Raw genomic sequence first — 18,648 nt, forward strand, 5'->3', positions numbered from 1 at the left:
TCATCTTGGGCGAAGCTTACAGTAAAATCTGGGGCCGCGCTCAAGGGTCTGTTGGTAGAGCCGACTCGGCAATGCCATGTCATGAAATGGAACAACACAACAGAGCCACTTTGCCAGGGCAGAGTTGCATGGTGAAATCATAGAGCTATCCTAGGCAATTGCCTTGGCTTGGAACCTCACTCGATGTTCTCTCGAGTCTCTGCACCATGGAGTAGTGGAGGTACTGCGTGCCACGCTTTGAGCGGCAAATGCGGGACTCTCGCTGCAGCAACCGATTAGTGCGGCAAAGACCGCCGCTACTCCTTGTACCTCTGGATTGCTATTGAGCCCTTGATTTTCTTGGCTGGGCATTCTCGATGCCTCCACTCACAACCCCATCCGCCAGAGCTGGTATGACCACCGATCAAGCAACGAGTCGGTCCTTGGTCTCTCGGTATGCTCAAGTATCGCTGGCCGCGATTGCTCAACTCGAAGCCGGGGACCAAACAAGATCCAATCGAGCTGGGCCAACAGTGAAATGATCCTTGGTCTTAGTGAGAAGACGGGTGCCTGTAGGAAGCAAGAATTGTCAGCGGGTACTTCGATACGAACTGGAAGAGTGTAAAGAGGACTTACCATCCTCGCCTGGGGCGAAAGCAACGTCATACTTGAGCAACAGCTGCGTGGTTAGGATACGGAGCTGCATTCGTGCCACTGCGCGATGTTAGCAATCTCGTTCATGGCAAAGCATACATGATCCGGCTACACATACGATTCCGACCAATGCAGTTGTAATGGCCCATTGAGAAAGGCGCGAAAGCATCCGCGTGCTTGATCATTTCCGGCTTGGAGTACCATCTCTCCGGCACAAACTCGTTGGCATTACTGTAGATGTCCTCACTGCGGCCCATGGAATACTGCGGTGCCGAGAAGTCGACTCGTCCCGGAATGTAGACATCGCCGACTTGCAGTCCCTCAGGTGGTGTCTCACGTGATAGCCCAGAAGGCACAGGTGGATGCAATCTCAAGGTTTCATTGATTGCTCCATTGAGGTGCTGGCAGTTCTGAATGTCCTTATCCTTCCATTCACCTGTTGCCAACGGCCTGAGCTCTTCGCGAAGCTTTCTGACCTGTTCGGGATCCTTGGCTAGATGGTAGAAGAGGTAGGTAAGTGTGCCTGCTGTTGTATCGGATCCTGCAACGATAATCAGGCGAGAATCTGCCTGAAACATTGGATCGGCCTCAGGATGCTTCTCGTTAGCATATGGCTTGAGGAGCCAACTGGTGATGTCCTTGCGCTCGGCTTTCTCGTCATTCTGTACCCTCCATGTGAGCTCGTCGGTACAGAATTTCATGAATTTGTCTATCACGGATTAGCGATGCGCAGTCAACTTCGCCGTCTTCCATGGATACCTACAATGTCCGTTCGCAGCGCCGGGAATGGCAAGCAAGACTCTGAATACCCATGTAGGAAACTTGAAGCCTGCCATCTTCATGCCTTCGGTCAGAAGATCCAGAGACCAGTGTCTCTTGCCGGACTCAAGCATCTGGTAATCTTTTCCAAACGCGAGTATCCCCATAACAGAAAAGCTCCACAGGTTGAACAGTGTAGTCATGTCCAGGGCTTGACCTTGCCTCTCGTAAATCATGGAGTTCAGCTTGTCGTTGAAGCCTTGGACGAGAGGTTCATACTCGCGAATGGCTTTGTCTGAGAAAGCTGGTGCCCAGACGCGGCGACGACGATCATGCAGAGCCTTGTCGCGAGTGGTGTGCATACTGTCGTGTGGGCGAGATCCATCGTACCACGAGCTCTTGATTACCTTGGTACCTGGGCCAAATGCCGGAGTCATGATCTGCGGGTCGATGACACTCAACGTGTTAGGCCCAATCCGAACGTATTTGCCATATTTCTTGTGAAGGTCATCGATCACGTGATACGCGTCCAGCTTGCGAAGGTTGAAAGTGAGCCACAGTCCTCCGAATCGAGCTCGGAATGGCCCTGGGAATTTTCTCAGAGGATGAAAGAAGAGGCGATAGACGATAAGGCTCGAATATAGGCCGATGAGCCAGCTGGTGGCCAGTGCAGCTGTCGTATAGACTGCTTCATTCGATGAAGCACCATGGTAAGACTTCAAGCAAAGGACAGCGCCGATGCAGGAAGCAAAGAAGGCCTGGATGTACTTGACAGGATACATATGGTGATCCCCTATCCGGAAATAGAGGACATGACTGGCAACGCCTGCAGCTGCAGCCAGAAGTAAAGGTTTCGACATGGTGACCTTGTGGGGATCGACGAGCGACGGGGTGTTTCCAGTTAGTGACCAAATTCCGAAGGACTGTGCAGTCCTCAGATCCTCTTTGTATACGTGCTCCGCTGCAGTATGTCCAGAAATGCAGCTGTCGTTCGGTTCGAGTCGTGGAACTCGACGATGTGGTACTGGCCAATCGTGGGCTGTGTTTATAAACAAGCGCTAAGTTGCGGGGCCGCCGTCACAGATGAACTCGAGAAGTGAGGATTGAAATGCTTCGAAATGTCGCGAGCAGTCCACGACAACGACCGCGCCTGGCAAGATGTGATTACGCAGCGATCCTGACGGAGTGTTAAAGTGGGGTTGGTGTGATGTTGAAAGTGCGGCTGATGTTGCTAATCAACAGCAACGGCTTCGCTTGGCAAGCGACACAGGTCAACCTTCCAGTAGCTCCTGCATTCACGGACCGTTCTGGATCTTGTCACATGACGATTGCTCAGATCTTCGTACTGAGCTATAGCATAAGTACAGAGCGACCCTACTGCGGCTGCTCGATGTCGAACTGTACGCAAGCGTAGGTCAAACGTTGCTGCAACGTAGCCGCACCCACAGGCCAACACCAACATCTCTCCGATCCTCGTCTGCAATGAGCATCAGACGCTAATACGGCGTCGGTAGTGTTTGAGACCTCGTTGTACATAGAACAGTTTTTCAGCTGGTCGCACAAATGTCGTGTCAGCGCCCTGGTCTATAAACCGGGGATTCTCTAAGAATGTTACCGGAACAGCTTGGGGCAGTCGAATGAGACGTTCACAGCAAACTGGAGGAATTACCTTGGATCGTCAGTAGCGGGACGGATACGTCTCTTGGCTTCTCTGATGCCGCTCCGATGAAGGTACGATGCGACGCATGCTCGTCTTCTCCGGCGATGGGGCAGACACATGCTCCTGCACGTCAAGCTTACAGCCGGGAGTCAAATCCTTCGCGGAGATGAAAGCATTCTCGTTGTCCGGAGCTCCGCAGGACTAGGCAACAAACTTATTCTGGTGTGACCTGGAATTGTAAGCGGCAGCGGCCATACATCGCACCCGGTCTGCGTGTTTGGTTCGCCTACTTGGCACATTGCATACGTGAAGGTCCGGAAGTGAGGGAGTCTTTTTCGCCGAGATGAAGTTTGCATCGCACTCAATTGCATTTCGGTAATCCTTCTTCAGTCTCGAGGTGAATGCTTCAGGGATAGCTACGTAGCTTGAGGGCACCGGAACACCTTGGAACGACGTAGACAGTCCAGAGGGGCCGATACGGTTTTCTAAGGTAGTCATGTGCCGGCCTTGGCTCCATAATGCCGAGTTCCTTCCCAACGTTTCGTCTGCACCATGTCGTGTCTAAATGTAGACTCTCTTAGCATCTCTTGGGTGGCACTCTTGGGGACAATAAGGACACTTCATCCTGCTCTTGCCCTTGCTATGCTGATCCAAACTCTCTTTAGCTAGTACATGTCCACAAGGTAGCATCATCGGCGGGTTCGCATCAGTCGCCTGGTCCTTGCTAACAGGACAGACGAAGATGCTGTGGAAGGCATAGCCAGGTGGCAGGGGAGTCTCCACTGGTAGCTCGTTGACACTGGACCATTGCCCTCTTGTTTGCGCCATCACGCGCTCAAACTTCTCAAACACGGGAAGGGCAATACCGCCAGCTGTGACGGCTGTGTATAGTGGCGACTGCGATGAGAGTCCTAGCATGCCGCAGAACTCCCGAGTAAAGGACACGGATGCTTCTTCGAATGCGGACTGATTGTGGAATAATGCGTTGAAGGGAGAGTCCTCCAGATTGGGACTGAAAGCAAGAGAGGCACTAAGCGACGAGGTTTCCCGACTGTAACGCTCGCCAAAGGTGGGGAAGACATTGCGGGCGTATTCCAGCGCTCGCACCGGACCAGCGAGATAGTCTGGTTCACCATCCGTCATTTCGTCGGATTTCGAATGATAGAGCTCCACAAACTTCAACCTGCTCAGTTCAAATTCGAGGTTCGAACCACGGTGTTCTAGTTCATGGCTGTGGTGATGCGCCCAATCTATCGCCGGCTCGAGGTTGTGCTGATTACGCAGGGCATCGAGAATGTGATACATGTCTGCGAATTTCTGCTGTAACCCACTCCGTTCTCCTTCTGTTTCCAGCCTGTCTTCACTGCTATCTTGCATCGTTTCGTCGGCGAGATCTTCGATCCAGTCCATTCCCGCGGCATGATTGAATTCTGTCCCTGTTGCTTCCGTTCCTGCCGGCGGATGCTCTTTCACCTCTCTCACGAAGGTCTTTGCAACATCGAACTTGCCCTCGCGCAACAGATGCATGGCGATGGCACGGTTGATAAGATGCGGCTGGCTGGTCAGTGCATCGCTAGCGTTTGTGGGCAAAACCGTGCTCTTGAACTTGTCTTTCAGCGCCTTTGAGTATTGGTTGATGCCTTTATTAACCTCCTTCAGATCCTCCTCGATCTTGCTGAAGGACTGCTTCACGGGAGTGGAGAGCTTCGCCAGATGAAGCACTGCCTTGTCCGGGGTGTCGGCGACGGCATCTCGTGTGGATTGCAGCAAATCGATCAGTTTCTGCACATCGTCGATTGCCTTGGAGAGATTGCCCTTCTTCTCCTGCTGCTCGTGAGCTGCTAGAATGAGGTCCATGATGGCGAGGTGGAAGCTCCGGCGATGGGAATGGATATCGGTGGTGATCTCGTTCAGCTGCTAAGAAGAATTAGAACGTTGTTTTGCGATCTGAGTACATCGTCCACAATCGCGATCACGGCTGTCTGGGCGATGTTTGCAGCATGTGACACGGTGGAAGGTGAAGATGAAGATGAAGCAGTGGACGGCAGGTCGCATCATGCTTCGGCTGCTGCACAACTGCCCCGTAACGGGGCGCACGCTGACCTCTGCTTTCCTCTCCTGGAACCCGCGACACCGACTGCACGTTGTCATGTGCCGCCCGACACCAATATAACTCGTCCTGACAGAAAAGTTCACAATATCTCCCTGGCTCAAAAATTATAGCCAGCGTGCTGGACATCCTGGAACGGGTCGAGGCCTGGCGGAAGGCCTCATGCGTGCAGCCATGAGCAGCGCCTGGTGACACGACTTCGTGGTATCACAGCGGCATAGCCAACAGCCATGACTACCAACCCCAATCAAGAAGGAGTCAAGCACAGGCCGGCACCTCTGTTGACCTCACTGAGCGCTGGCACTCAAGATGGCACCCCAACTTCGCCTGTGCCATACACGCCGACCCGGCTCGACAGGCAGGACGCCAAGAATGGACAGCAACGCTTTGTCTTGACCGATCCTGTTGCCTTTCGCTATCTTGAAGCCGATCCGTCGACCACCTTGATCGAACGACGTACGGACCTTCAAGGCTATGAGTGCTACATTGTGGAGCAATGGACGACATCGCGTATGCATCCCACGTACATGATCACAACATTCACTGGGGATCCCACGCATGTCGTCAAGGTTGGCGTTCTAGGGCTGCCGGTAGACGAATCCACCTGGTCACCTCGATTGCGGGTCTATTTCAAAGCACTGAACCAGTACCATGCACGACGCCGCGAAACCCCACTGGGAATCTTGATGGTCACTAGCCTCGCCGGGTTTCCATCATCGCTGGCCGTTATTCCCGTTCCAGATGGTGACGTGAGCAAACACAGATTCGACTTCTTCGTCAACGAAGACTTGAAAAGACTGGGCTGTTCGGGACGTGTTGGCCTGTCACTGTCGCAGCCAGCTCCATCCACAGTCGTCAAGTTCCACCAGCTCTATCGAACCAGCGAGAAAAATGACATCTACAGATCGGTCATTGAGATCATCAAACTATGCCAGACTGCACTCACGTTATTCGATAAGCTCGAGATTGATTATGCGGATGGCTTGCTGTGCGATGTGACTGAGCGCGCAATACGTGACTGGTGGGTCGAATTCGGAAGTGATCATTATAATATCGAGCCGCACGACGGCATTCTGGGCCCGACCACTGTTGCCGGACTCCTGGGTATGCTTATGGGCGCAAGAAACCGGCTGCATGCCATGGGTGCTCCAGTACCCAAGGATCCATTCGATGTCGATGCCATGAAGAAAGCCATCAGCGCCTTCCAAAAGCAGCAGCGATTTCCGAGAACGCGTCGGCTGGACCGACGAACGATGGACAGGTTGCACAAGGCGACACAAAAAGCGGCTGACAAGGTGCAGTGGACCATGCCCAGAGCCGTCAAATCAACAGTGGCTGAACTGAGTGGAAAAGGTGGAGATCTCATCCAAGATGGCATTGGACGTCGCGACAGAGCAGGCATAGCCGAGATCGAGACTGTCGACATAGATCGCTTCGTGCAACTTGTTTACAGCGATCGCTGCAAATGGCTGTGGCTCGGCAAGCCATTGAAGAAACGTAAAGTAAGCGACGAAGCTGAACGAAACATACATGATGCACAGGAGCAACCCGGATTCAGCAAATCGCTTGTCTTCAAAGCTGACGAGCAAGGCGGTTTCACCTGGACAGCGGGTCGCAAAAGCACCGTGGATGGGAGCGAGCCACAGAGACGTGAGACTGAACTTGAACAGTACGGTGACTCTCGAGTGCCCTCTCCTATCGACGAAGGTGATGAAAGCGACAAAGATGCGAAACCATCGGTTTTCAAGCGGGCGACTAGTGTCAAGCACGATGCCAAGAGCGGCTTTAGCAAGGTGAAGGACGTTGTCGGATTTCGCAGTCATAAACCCAAGCCGTCAGTAGATGAGCCTGTGCCCACTTCACCAGCAGACCTCAAGCCTAGCAAAAGGCCCTCCGTTGGAAGATCACACACTAGCCCCGTGAGCAGCCCTAATAGCCCACATGCCTCCGAGAAGGATCCGTCGCGGAATTTTTCTGTCAACGCTGCAGCCGATCAGAGCAGCCGACTGAATGTTGCTCTCAAAAGTGAAGACCCAACCGGCAGGAACCGGTCGACCTCACTTCTGTCTGGCACTCAAGTCGCCTCGCAAGAAAGCCTGCGACCACCGATCTACGCTACTTTGAGCAAAACTTCGACAGTCGGCGACAGCGACCAGCATATGAGGAGAAACAACTCAAGCACTACAGTCGATACCGCCGATGTTCCTTCAGTTGCTGGCTCGGTGTACAACGGCGTAGAATTGAACGAGGCTCTGCCGACAGGACCAGAGACTGCATTTGACGTGTCTCAGTTGCTGCAGCGGACCGTCTCATACTCGCACTACGTGACGACTGAATTGCAGACGCGTAGCGAGTATTCTTATCCCCGGCAAATGAGCTTTAGCTTGGCGGAGGACAGTGTTCTCACTTGGGAATCTGTTCATGGGGACGATTACGACCCATTTGCGTCCACAGCAGCACAGATGGCTGAGCAGCAGCAGATGGCGAAAGAGTCCAAAAGGCTTCGTGCTCTGATCACAGTGCTCCAAACGCAAACTGTCGGCTGGACCCAGAGTCAACTTAAAAAGATGCATAAGTTTCTCGACCAAATTGATCGTGATCAAGAAGCTCTCGATCAGATGTATTTGCCTCGCCAGCAGAATGTTCGCGAGCTACAGACGCACACCGAAGGCATGCTCCGAGAAGAGAAAGACCGCCTAGAAGAAGGGAACAAAGAGATCGAGACGCTGGTCGCAAAACTTGAGTACGAAGTTGATGCGTTGAAGACCAAGGTAGAGGATGTCCGAGTAGCTGTAGACGACTACGAAAAGGGAGTAGTGCGGATTGAGGAGAGGGTTGGTGATTTGGAGAAAGAAGCTGAGAACAGCAGTGGCTGGGCTTGCACTGTACAATAACGTGTAGACTTAATATAGCGTGTCATATAGAATGAGATCCCGTACCTCTATTGTCCCTCCTCGTTGCTGCTGCTGCCACTGCCACTGCCACTCTTCAAGATAGCTGCCTGAGGTCGTTCAACGGAAGCCTTCCGCGTAAAAGACGCGAGCTCTCCACTTCAGCAACTTTACGCGCTCGTCTTTCTTGCAGCTTCACAATCGACATCGACAACATTTCCGCGCTCCGGCGCCCAAAACAGCACTGACATGCGTCTCCGTCTGCGGATCGAGCGCAACGAGCTGCCGCCGGTGCAGGTCCTGCACGCAATACCGCCAACGCAACAATCGCAAACGATTTCGCAATTCCTCCAGTCGATCAATGCTCTTTTCCCTCTGGAGTCGACTACCTGGGACATTTCGGATTACACCGTCCTAGTCGCTGGCTACGAAGCCACACATTACACCGAGGTAGGCCAGGCCTTCAAGGACGAAGATGAGGTCGTGATCAAACCGCTTGGGTTTGCGGAGCTGCGGGCTAGGACTTTGAGTGGACGTGATCAGATCAGCGAGGATGGGAGACATCTTTTGGACGGTGTGCCGTTCGGACGACCTATGTTGAAGAGACCCAGACGTCCGGAGGTTAACATCCCGGCGAGAAAGAGGCAGAAGGCGGATGAGGTTGTGGATGCACAGGCGCTGCTGCGTTTGGACGCTGATGATGAGGAAGATGATGAGGAGGATGATGAAGACTTTGAGGAAGCAGAAGTTGAAGAGGATAGTGAAGATGACGACGAGAACGGCGCGGGCGACAGCGGCGACAGCAGCGACAGCGATTCATCAGCCAAAGGCAGCAGCTCGGATGGTAGTGCCAGTTCGAGCGATGACAGCAGCGACAGTGATAGCAGCAGCAGCAGCAGTGAGAGCGAAAGTGAGGCGTCTTGGGATGGTTTAGAGGGGAAAGTGAGCACCGTGAAGGCAGCACCGAAACCGAACGGCACCGCTGCGCCCCAGCCTGAACAGCAACAGAACCTGCCACATCAAGGAAAGTCGCGAACGAAGGAGAGAAACGATCGCAAGCGAGACTCGAGAAGACTCAAGCATCTCAAGGAGGCGGGCTTGCTACCACAGAACGCAACTCTGCAGGATATGCAGAATTGGCAGAAAGAAAAGGACCTGGATGACGAAAGCGTCACGTTGGCTGGCCAGAAGGCCAAAATGGAGTCTGGGCGGCAGAGACTTCTCGAACAGATCGCCTCAGGCGGCGTTGACATTGCCAGCCCAGTACCGGCTTCTAGAGAAGATGATGAGCCGCCAGAGGAGCAATCAAGTCGTCCAGTCGCGACAGCCAAAGACATCATGGATGAGGCGACAAGCAGCGACGCAGCCAGCACGCAGATCATTACGGAAGCACAGCAGGCGGCGGACACAACGCCGGTGAAAGCGAAGACCAAACGAGAAGCAGACACTGATGCAGATCAATCCCCAGCATCAAAACGCGCACGTTTGGACACAAGAAGCATGAACCGTCTTGTATTTGGTTCACTTGGCCTTCGTACGCCCAAGACCCAGGAAGAGCGCGACGCGCTTCAGAAGAAGCTATCTACGCGTCCCACACGCGCAGGCGCTGCTACAGCTCCTGCTGAGGCAATGACAGAGCCGACACCTCAAGCTGACGAAGCTCCGGACTCATGGCGGGAGAAAGTCGTACTCACTGCAGTGGAGTGCGTAGATGAGAATGTCACGCTCTCCGAACCGCCCTTCCCTTTCCAGCAACGGTGGGACCCACAGTACCAATTCAGTGCAAAGCAGCGAAAGCGGTCCAGAGCCCGAAAACCCAATGCACAGACCAATGGCGAATTCATCGAGACGTATGACAAATACAATCAGAACGGTGGAGGAGATGCACTGGACTACGATGACCCAAAAGACGACCAGGAAGGTGATGATTCGTATTGGGAAGAAGGTGCGCTGCTGGACAACGGTGACGAAGCGGAGGGTTCCGACGACGAGTTCCCTCCATTGCCGGCTGATCACGCATCGCTGCCCAGTCTTGTCGAGGCTGACGCTAAGGTCGGAGACTTCATCACATACCAGGAGCTTGCGGTGTCTGCCGCTACGGGCTGGGAACCCAAGGTTGTGGCACAGATCGCGAAGCTCGAAGCGAAGACGGATGATGGTTTTTGGACCCTAATGCTCAGACAGAGCCGGCCCAAGGAATACGATGAGAACGGAAATCGCATTTACACCAAGTTCGAGATGGAAGACTTCAGCGAAGACGGCACCGAGACCGATTCCAAGACTTTATCATGGGTGGAGCTGCAGAATCCAAAGCTCCTGCTGCGGTCTGTCGACACAAAGGCATCCTAGGAAGAAGCTAATAGCGTGCGAGCACGAGGTATAAGACGTATCCCCATGGCTAGCGCAGCATCAGCAGTCGGCAAGTCAGAGCATTCTATCGCGAAATTGGAAAAAGGACCGCAATACACTGAAATTGTCGAGGTGGAACCGCGAGAGAAGCAAGATCGCTCGATCCATGACTCGCGACAACATGTGCGTCGTGGCTACGAAGAAACCAGGTAAGGTGCACCGTTCTTCTTGCAAACCGCAACTTCTATTCTATGGTCAGCGGTTCTTGTCTTGCGAGTAGGCATCGGTTCCAGCAGACGTTCGTACCCGCTGTAAAGCATCGCCAGAATGCCGGACGTATACATGCAACGAACACGGACGAGAGTCTAAACCGGAGAGTGACGACAGCTCGCGTATCTGGAGACCTGTTCGACTTGTGGCTGCGCGCTATGCAGGTCTGTCCTTGAGCAACCTGCATCCTATCACGAAGACAGTCAACTTATCATGGCTATTGTGCGTGCTAAACTGTCGAATAGTCAGTCGGTGGCTCATATCGTCAATGTTGAACCTCCTCCAGCAGGATAGGTCGTCAAGCGTAAGTAGCTGCAGATATTGTCACTATTGCTTGATGCATTGTTTACTGCTAGCATCCAGGCCAGCTTCAACACTGTCGTATATAACGTGCTGTGAAAGGTTTCGTCGGCCCGTGATATTGCCTAGCGACTACCCGATGGTACATTCACATTTCCGAAAATCCTGAAGACCGCTCGCTAACTCCGTTGCTCGCTCCACAATCTCAAAATCAACTGCCCTTTGCCGTGTCCCGTTTGAACTCATGCATGCTGGAGATTCTAGCGAATCGCCCTTTCTGTGAGCACTACGCTCGTCAGTGCATCAAAATGGACGTAGGAATTTCCATCGCCAGCGAGCGGCGAAACAGACTAGCTCCAATGATTACTAGCTCGTGTTGAGCGACCATTTCACTTCGTCTCTTCTCACGTCCTTACTCTTGCACCAGAACAACATTTGCTCAATAACATCCCAATAATAATCAGCATGGCAGACTGGGGCACCAAATCCATCGGCGCAGCCTTCACAACTTCCCACTCACGTCCAAACGCAGACATCAACTCCTCAACAGTGACCCTGCCGAAGCCCTTCGTTGTCTGCATCGTGGGCGCGTCTCGTGGCATTGGCGCACGCGTCGCTACAGCATACGCCAAAGCAGGCTGTACAGCTCTCATCCTCGCCTCTCGCCGTCTTTCAGGCCTCGAAGAAACTGCCGCAGCCTGCAAAGCCCTCAACCCCAAAGTCGAAATCGAAATTATATCCTGCGACATCACATCTTCAGCTTCTGTATCTTCTCTCGCGGAAAAGGCACTTTCTCGATTTGGCCGTTTGGACGCAGTGATTGTTAACAGCGGCTACTCTGGACCGGTCAGATTACGGATAACAGAAACAGATCCAGAGACGTTCCTCAATGCGACAAATGTGAACTACGTTGGAATATTCTACTGTGCGAAATTTCTGATACCGTTGTTACTCAACACTTCAGACGGCGCGAAGCTCTTTATCGGCGTCTCCTCTCTTGCGTCGATCCTTGTGCGGGGCCCGATTGCGAATACACAATATTGCGTATCGAAATGCGCGCAGTTGAAGTTATTGGAGCACGTTCACGAGCAGTACTCGGATCAAGGATTAAGCTCTTTTGCGGTGCATCCGGGATCGGTGCTCAGTGAGATGGCGGATGAGACAGTACCAGAGGAATTCAGGCCTTTCCTTACGGATAGTCCAGAGCTTTGCGGGGCGTTTTGTGTGTGGTTGACGAGTGAGGATAGGAAGTGGCTTAGTGGGAGGTTGTTGAATGCGAAATGGGATGTCAAGGAATTGGAGGCGAAGAGGGAGGAAATTGTGGCGAAGGATGCACTCAAGTTGCAATTGAGTCTGCCGTAGCAAATCTTTGGCTGCATCAATGGGTATCTGAAGCTGATGCTCGGTGAGCTCGCGAGCTGATTTGACGCTTCGCGTCTCGCTCAATGCTCTGCAACGGTGTTCAATAGCCACCCCACGAGGGTACGCTGTACCCGACCTGGTTGTACATCTGAGTCTGTTGTGCTGCAAAAGCAGCCTCGCGTTGCGCATGCTGCTGTTCCTCTTTCTTCTTCTTGAGCTGCACGAGATTTCCCTTCAGCCCACGCAAGTAGCGTCTCGCTTCGTTGACCAGGTGTTCTGGCTCATTTGAGTACTTAAGGGCTTCCAGCATAGCACGCACCTATTGCCGTGTCAGGAATGTACGGCGAGTACGTCACAACGCCGAAACTTACCTGTGTCTCTGACTGAATGTGTGGGCACACGCGAGCATGACCGTAATGAGCCATGCCACACAGATTGCAGAACTCCACACCAGCAAGTTTGAGGGGGCAGCTGCCAACTGGATGATAGCGGCCACAGGCTTTGCATGTGATCCCAGGTGGCTCGACTTTGTGCGACTTTTCGCCGGATATGCTGGACTCTCCGTTCGTTGCTGCGAGTGCATTTGCTGTTGGATCCGTGGAAGTCGAGGCATTTGGTGCAGGTACAATGACACGCTTGAATGTGGGATAGTCTGCGACATATCGTTTTAGTTTATGTTCTCCTTTTGTGCTTCTTTCACGGGTGATTTCGGAGTGTTGGGCATAACCTCGTCATCACTGATGACAACGACCTCAGGTTCAGACATTTTCATGGGTGAAGCAGATGTCTTCGTGGCCTTGGAAGACTTCTTGCCTGTTGAAGGCAAAGACCTCTTCTTTGGCGTATGGTTCGGTGTCAACGGATTGGGGCCACCTTTGCCGTTCGGCACAGACTTCTTCAGCATTGGCTTCTTGGGCGCCCCGGCAGCCTTTTGCGATTGCGCTCTGGCTGCCCTCGAGTTGCTGAGGGAAGTTTTCTGGCCTTTCTTGGCAGCGGGGGCAGGTTTCTGAGATGCAACCTTGGGCTTCCCAGTAGCCTTTGACTGCACTTTCGATGGAGTGGCAGCCGTTTTGTGTGCCATGTTTGCGGTTTTGGAAGGGGTCTTACCTTTTGAGATTTTGCCTGCAGAGGGTTTAGTACGCGGTGCCTCCAGGTCCAGCAACTCACCGTTCTCCATATCCTCACCTGGTTCATCAGCATCATCGTCACTTTCGTCGGCCTGGAAATCGGTGTCGCTGTCGCCTCCGGTGTCTTTCTTTTTGCGACGCTTGACGGGTGTCAGGTCCACAGCTTCCGCATCAGCGCCCTCACCAGCGTAATCGATACGCTCACGAGCACGACGTCCACGCCCGAATGCTTCAGCTTTCGCGGTCGCTTCCTCCGCAGCGATACGTTCGCGTTCTTTGAGAATGTTCGCCCATACACCAGGATCTGGAACGGAGTCTTCAGCCTCGTTGACTGCATCCTGGAGGGACGCGTCGCCGTTCGCCCACACACGTGCAAAGGAGAACTGGGTCTCTGCGGTCTTGTCTTCGCCGGCCTTCGTGTCTTCCATGTGCGAACAATCGATCAGCCTGTCAACGGCCATGGAGTCGTACACGATGTCTTGCTCGCCATCATCCTCGAACAGCTCGCTTGCACCATGGCGAAGAACAGACACCAGATCAGTTTGCTCAGCGTCATCGGCGTCCATTTCTTGAATGAGCACATGATCAAGCGCAAGCTTCTTGCGGCCGATCTGCATGATGCGCTCTTCCGCACTGGCACGAGTCACTATCTGGAAGCACAAGACCTTCTTCTGCTGACCAATTCGATGGGCACGTGACAGTGCTTGAATGTCTTGGTGAGGATTAAAATCGGGATCGAGGATGATGACGGTATCTGCCGTAGCCAGATTGATACCCACACCGCCAGCACGGGTCGAGAGCAAGAAGGCAAATAATGGCGAGTCGGGTGCATTGAACTCGTCAATCCGCTTTTGCTTGTTCAGCGAGCTGATTTGACCATCGAGGCGCTGGTATCGCAACTGCATGCCGTCCATAAAGTCCTCGACACAGTCGAGCATCTCGAGAAACTGACTGAAGATAAGGACTCGGTGCCCGCGTTCTTTGAGCTTCGGAAGTATGAGCTCCAGTAATTTGAGCTTTGAGCTTGCATCCACCAGATTTCGATGTGAAGCTGCCATATCCACATGGCGATCCTCGATGCTCTTGTTGTACACGAACGGATGACACAAGCACTTTCGCAACTGCATGAGAATGTTGCTCAAGCTTGCTCGCTCTCCTTGCTTCAAATTGGCATCGGCGCTGAAGATGGCCTTCATCAAGTCGGGGTTCTTCGCAAGAATGCTTCGGTACAGCTTCTTCTGCACAATACTCATGCTGACTGGGACAATGACCTGAGCCATGGGCGGCAGAAACGTCAATACCTGTGCCTTTGTGCGCCGCAAGAAGAATGGTTTGATCATGTCGTGCAGCTTGGCGATCTTCTCTTGATCAAGCTCAGCGAACTCTTCTTCGAGAGCGGCTGCGTCAAACGTATCGTCTAAGAAATGGAGTAGGTTGAACAGCTCGCGCTGATTGTTCTGTAGTGGTGTGCCGGTAAGGAGAACCTTGAAGGGACATTTCAGCGCACCTAGTGCGCTGTAGAGCTGATTCTTGTCATTCTTTAGACGCTGACCCTCATCGACAATGAGGCCTTGCCATTGCACGCCCTTGAAGAACTTTCGGCAGTTGTCGTCTGCGGCGGCATCGTAACTGGTGACAACGACGTGGCACCGGAGATCTTTGGCGCCATCAGGGTATAGTTCATGCTTCATGGCGAGATCTCTGCTCTCCCGCGTGCCGTAGAAGGCCACTACCCGCAGGCTTGGTGCCCATCGCTTGATCTCTCGTCGCCAATTCGGACAGGTCGAGTTGGGCACAACCACCAGGAAGGGGTAGCAATTGTGCTCTTGGACCAAAGTGGCTAGGAATCCGATGATTTGAATTGTCTTTCCAAGGCCCATTTCATCTGCAAGAATGGCATTCTTTTGGGTGAACCACTTGTAGTAAAGCCAGTTCATGCCCTGGATCTGATACTCCATCAACTTGCCGCCCTCGAGTGTTTCTGGCTGCGAAGTCTTCTCAAGAGTGCGGAAATCTTCCTTGCGGACTTTCTCTAGTCGTGTCTTGAGCGCGTTGAGTTTCGGTTGTCGTACGTAGCGTCCAGCCACCCAGTCGTTGTAGGCAATCACGAAATCAGTCCATCTATCGCCATCGTCTGGGCCTGGAGGTGTCTCCCACACTGCGTCTTCGTATGTGAGACCTTTGTACTTGATGAGGGCCTTGTCTACCTCCCGAATGCGAGCCTTGTCGATCTCTTGGGTGCTAATGTCCACGATGCTAGTGAATTTGACGTCGAGGACGATATCGGTGCGCAGATAATCTTCTGGTATAGCGTCTTCTGTGCGCATCTTTGGATGTTGCGTGTCTTCGCGCTTCATGAATGCTTTGCGCGTGTTGTAAGGCGTTACACCCCATACCCAAGGGCCCGGCATCCATTTCGCCCGGAAATATGACATGCCGTCCCATCGGACCAAGTACACCTTATCCTCTTCCTCAAGTCCGTCAAAACCGCGCTCTGGGTCGTAGAGGTCCTCATCTATAGGCTTCCAGGCGATGAGTCCTGAGACCTTGGCAGGCATTTCTACGCAGTCTTTACACTTCCAGTCTCGACTGTATTCGCGGAATCGTTGCTCAGGATCAGCTTCCAGCTCCATCATATCATAGTCGGCTCGAGAAGGCAGGTGCTCGTAGTGATACGCCCGAAAGCAATTCGTGCAACGGAACATGACGGTGTCGACGTTGTTGATCTTCTCCGGTGGAACATCGTATATTGGATCCACGCCATCGTTCTCCTCCCGGTCTCGCTGCTCTTGAGTTGGAGACTTGCGTGGTCTGAACGGACGACATGCTGCACCGTGCTGTCTGCAATCTTGACATTTGCCCTGATCTGGAGCTGCTGGATCTTTCTTTCGCGGAAAAGCCACGCAGCGACGGCACTGCAAGACAAAATCGTCCTCGTCGACTTTAGTGACCAAGTGCTCGCGATTGGTTCGGTGACCCAGGCACTGCTTGTGATATACCAGAGAACATCCTTGACAACAGATGAGCTTCGCGAAATTCGAGCCTTCTCCGCACACATCGCAATACTGCGAATGTCGCATGCGGAACTCGTTGTTACGTGGTAGATCTTTGAAGACTTCACGAACACCAACCGACTTGGGTTTGGAAGGCTGCTTAGGCTCCTCGGACTCTGATCGGTAGATGTCGTCAACTTCAACCTCGGTCATGCCACCGACATGTCTCGTGGCGCGTGAACTGTGGCGAGCTCCTTCACGAGCTATTTTAGCTTTCTTCGCTGGTGGTCCAGGACGGCCACGTTTGCGCCGACGTGTCCCGGGCAGGTCGGACGCGAGGAGATTGTCGCTGTCATCGTCTTCGTCGTCCTCCTCGCTGACTGCGGTAGATTGACGGCGAGTGCGCATACTACGGCCATTGGCAGACCGGCTGGATTTGCGAAGGGCGGCGCGAGTGGGACGCTGCAGCTCATCTTCTGAGTAGTCGTCTTCCTCGTCTTCGTCTTCAGGCTCGCCTATATCCACGTATTGCGAGATGTCTTGTTGTTTGCGCTTGCGGCCGCGAAGTAGGCGAGAAGCTTGCGTCTCATCCTCAGAACGCTCTTCGTCACTGTCGATTACGTTGTCAACGGTGCTCACGAAACCATCATTGTTTCGTTTGCCAGCGTTCGGACGCGAGGAAGACATCCTGCCACCGCGAGTGTTCCGACCTGTGCGAGAGCCGCCTCGACTTGGTGCCGGCTGCTCAACAGGCGGGCCGACCTCGTTGAATTCTGCGATAGCCTCTTCACCGTTGTCGTAGTCGAGCAGGTCGTTGAAAGGCACCTGTTCTCAATGGGTCAGAATGCATGCGCTTGCGGTGGATAGGTTGAATGTTGATGTCGAGGTCGAGGTTGAGGAGCACAAAGCAGGCGCCTTTTATGGTCATGCAAAAGTTAAGTGAAGGCAAGTTGAGGGCTTACATGTGACAGTCGCCACACACCATGACAACGAGCCAGGTGGTAGGCGAATTCACAGTGCCAGCTCGCTCGTGAAAGCTGAAAAGGGCATCAGACTTACGAAGTCATCATAAAAGTTGCCGAACTGGACCTTGTAAAGCACCGTTCCATCTTCATAGGAGTGTTCGCTCAGAACCTTCCGAACGTGTTCTGCGCCGTGCCGCAGATCATCGTAATCACGAATTTTCCTGGCTTCTCTTCTTGACACCTCCACCACCAATTTTGAGGGACTTCTGGATCGTCCAGATCCATATGCCCTCCCTTTGCCCTTTGCGCGCTTCGGAGTCTCGTTCTCTACGAACAATGTATCAGCCTCCGGAGATGCGTCGGAATTCACAGGATTTATCGAACTCGGTCCGGATGAGCGATGCGACGGGGCATTGATTGGTTTGAAGCCGAGACAGGGCGGGGGCGGCGAGGGCGAAGTGGTTGTTCGGCGGCGTTTGCGAGGAGACTCTTCGTTGAGCACTTCTGGCGACGAACTGTCCCGGACTTGAACGACAGCAGCAGACTTGGAGCTTCCCACGACCATGGGCGCGACGGGAGCTGGTGGCGGAGGGGCAGGACGCGGTGCCTTGAGTGTTCCTGTGCCCAACTTCCAGTCGGCCAAGTCGACGGCCGTGTCGCTGTCATCGTCGGAGCCGGCTTGGGCGTCGAAGTGGAACGACATGTCGATGTTGTCGCCTTTTCAACTTCAAGGCGTATTCCAATCTTTGAGAGCTGTCGACATGGCACGCGCCGAGAAGACGTGCAAGTGCAGGTGCTGTGCTAAGACCACCAACATGGACGCGACGTGATGGAAGTTCGTCCGGGGGGTCGCGACACGGGCCGATTTTGGCCGGCAGGCACTGAACCTTCTCCTAAGTAGGGATCTACCACAACATCCAATTCATGTCTTCATCGTTGCTTCGCAGGCGCGTCTGTTCTCTACGCAGATTGCCGGTTGTCCAGACTTCAAAACAGCGAGCATGGGTGTCGACGACTTCTGCCATCAATCGCGGTCTTCGTGCCACGAAAGATGATGGCCGAGAATACAGAGGAGGCAAAGACTGGTCTACGAGAGCTCGAGCCTCAGCGCGAGACGCCCGAGATTCACGAATTCCCAAGCCTCCACCCGAGGACCGGAGACGTCTGAGTGCTTACACTGGACATGAAACTGGAGCTCGGAATGCATATGTAGGCCGCAGTGGCACGCC

General features: G+C 53.5%; 6 protein-coding genes across 6 annotated transcripts; 3 read left to right on the forward strand and 3 right to left on the reverse strand.

Moving 5' to 3' along the window:
- Nucleotides 1-463: 463 nt before the first annotated feature.
- RHO25_008263 (uncharacterized protein) lies at nucleotides 464-2,252 on the reverse strand (the record flags this gene model as incomplete). Its single annotated transcript, XM_023600402.2, has 4 exons — nucleotides 464-549; nucleotides 616-693; nucleotides 752-1,342; nucleotides 1,397-2,252. The coding sequence occupies 4 exons, from the start codon at nucleotides 2,250-2,252 to the stop codon at nucleotides 464-466; spliced, it is 1,611 nt and encodes a 536-aa protein (XP_023448655.1).
- Nucleotides 2,253-3,613: 1,361 nt separating this feature from the next.
- RHO25_008264 (uncharacterized protein) lies at nucleotides 3,614-4,909 on the reverse strand (the record flags this gene model as incomplete). The annotated part of the gene is made up of 1 exon (XM_023600403.2): nucleotides 3,614-4,909. One exon carries the CDS (start codon nucleotides 4,907-4,909, stop codon nucleotides 3,614-3,616), a length of 1,296 nt encoding a protein of 431 aa, XP_023449172.1.
- A 483-nt stretch (nucleotides 4,910-5,392) lies between these two features.
- RHO25_008265 (uncharacterized protein) lies at nucleotides 5,393-8,056 on the forward strand (the record flags this gene model as incomplete). Its single annotated transcript, XM_023600404.2, has 1 exon — nucleotides 5,393-8,056. One exon carries the CDS (start codon nucleotides 5,393-5,395, stop codon nucleotides 8,054-8,056), a length of 2,664 nt encoding a protein of 887 aa, XP_023449316.1.
- A 246-nt stretch (nucleotides 8,057-8,302) lies between these two features.
- RHO25_008266 (uncharacterized protein) lies at nucleotides 8,303-10,402 on the forward strand (the record flags this gene model as incomplete). Its single annotated transcript, XM_023600405.2, has 1 exon — nucleotides 8,303-10,402. One exon carries the CDS (start codon nucleotides 8,303-8,305, stop codon nucleotides 10,400-10,402), a length of 2,100 nt encoding a protein of 699 aa, XP_023449184.1.
- A 1,035-nt stretch (nucleotides 10,403-11,437) lies between these two features.
- On the forward strand, nucleotides 11,438-12,334 carry RHO25_008267 (uncharacterized protein; the record flags this gene model as incomplete). Its single annotated transcript, XM_023600406.1, has 1 exon — nucleotides 11,438-12,334. One exon carries the CDS (start codon nucleotides 11,438-11,440, stop codon nucleotides 12,332-12,334), a length of 897 nt encoding a protein of 298 aa, XP_023449185.1.
- A 100-nt stretch (nucleotides 12,335-12,434) lies between these two features.
- Nucleotides 12,435-18,122, reverse strand: RHO25_008268 (uncharacterized protein; the record flags this gene model as incomplete). Its single annotated transcript, XM_023600407.2, has 4 exons — nucleotides 12,435-12,653; nucleotides 12,706-12,986; nucleotides 13,442-17,279; nucleotides 17,514-18,122. 4 exons carry the CDS (start codon nucleotides 18,120-18,122, stop codon nucleotides 12,435-12,437), a joined length of 4,947 nt encoding a protein of 1,648 aa, XP_023449187.1.
- Between the last annotated feature and the right edge of the window lie 526 nt (nucleotides 18,123-18,648).

Source organism: Cercospora beticola, chromosome 5, assembly GCF_033473495.1.
Source record: "Cercospora beticola chromosome 5, complete sequence".
In the NCBI taxonomy this organism is placed as follows: domain Eukaryota; kingdom Fungi; phylum Ascomycota; class Dothideomycetes; order Mycosphaerellales; family Mycosphaerellaceae; genus Cercospora; species Cercospora beticola.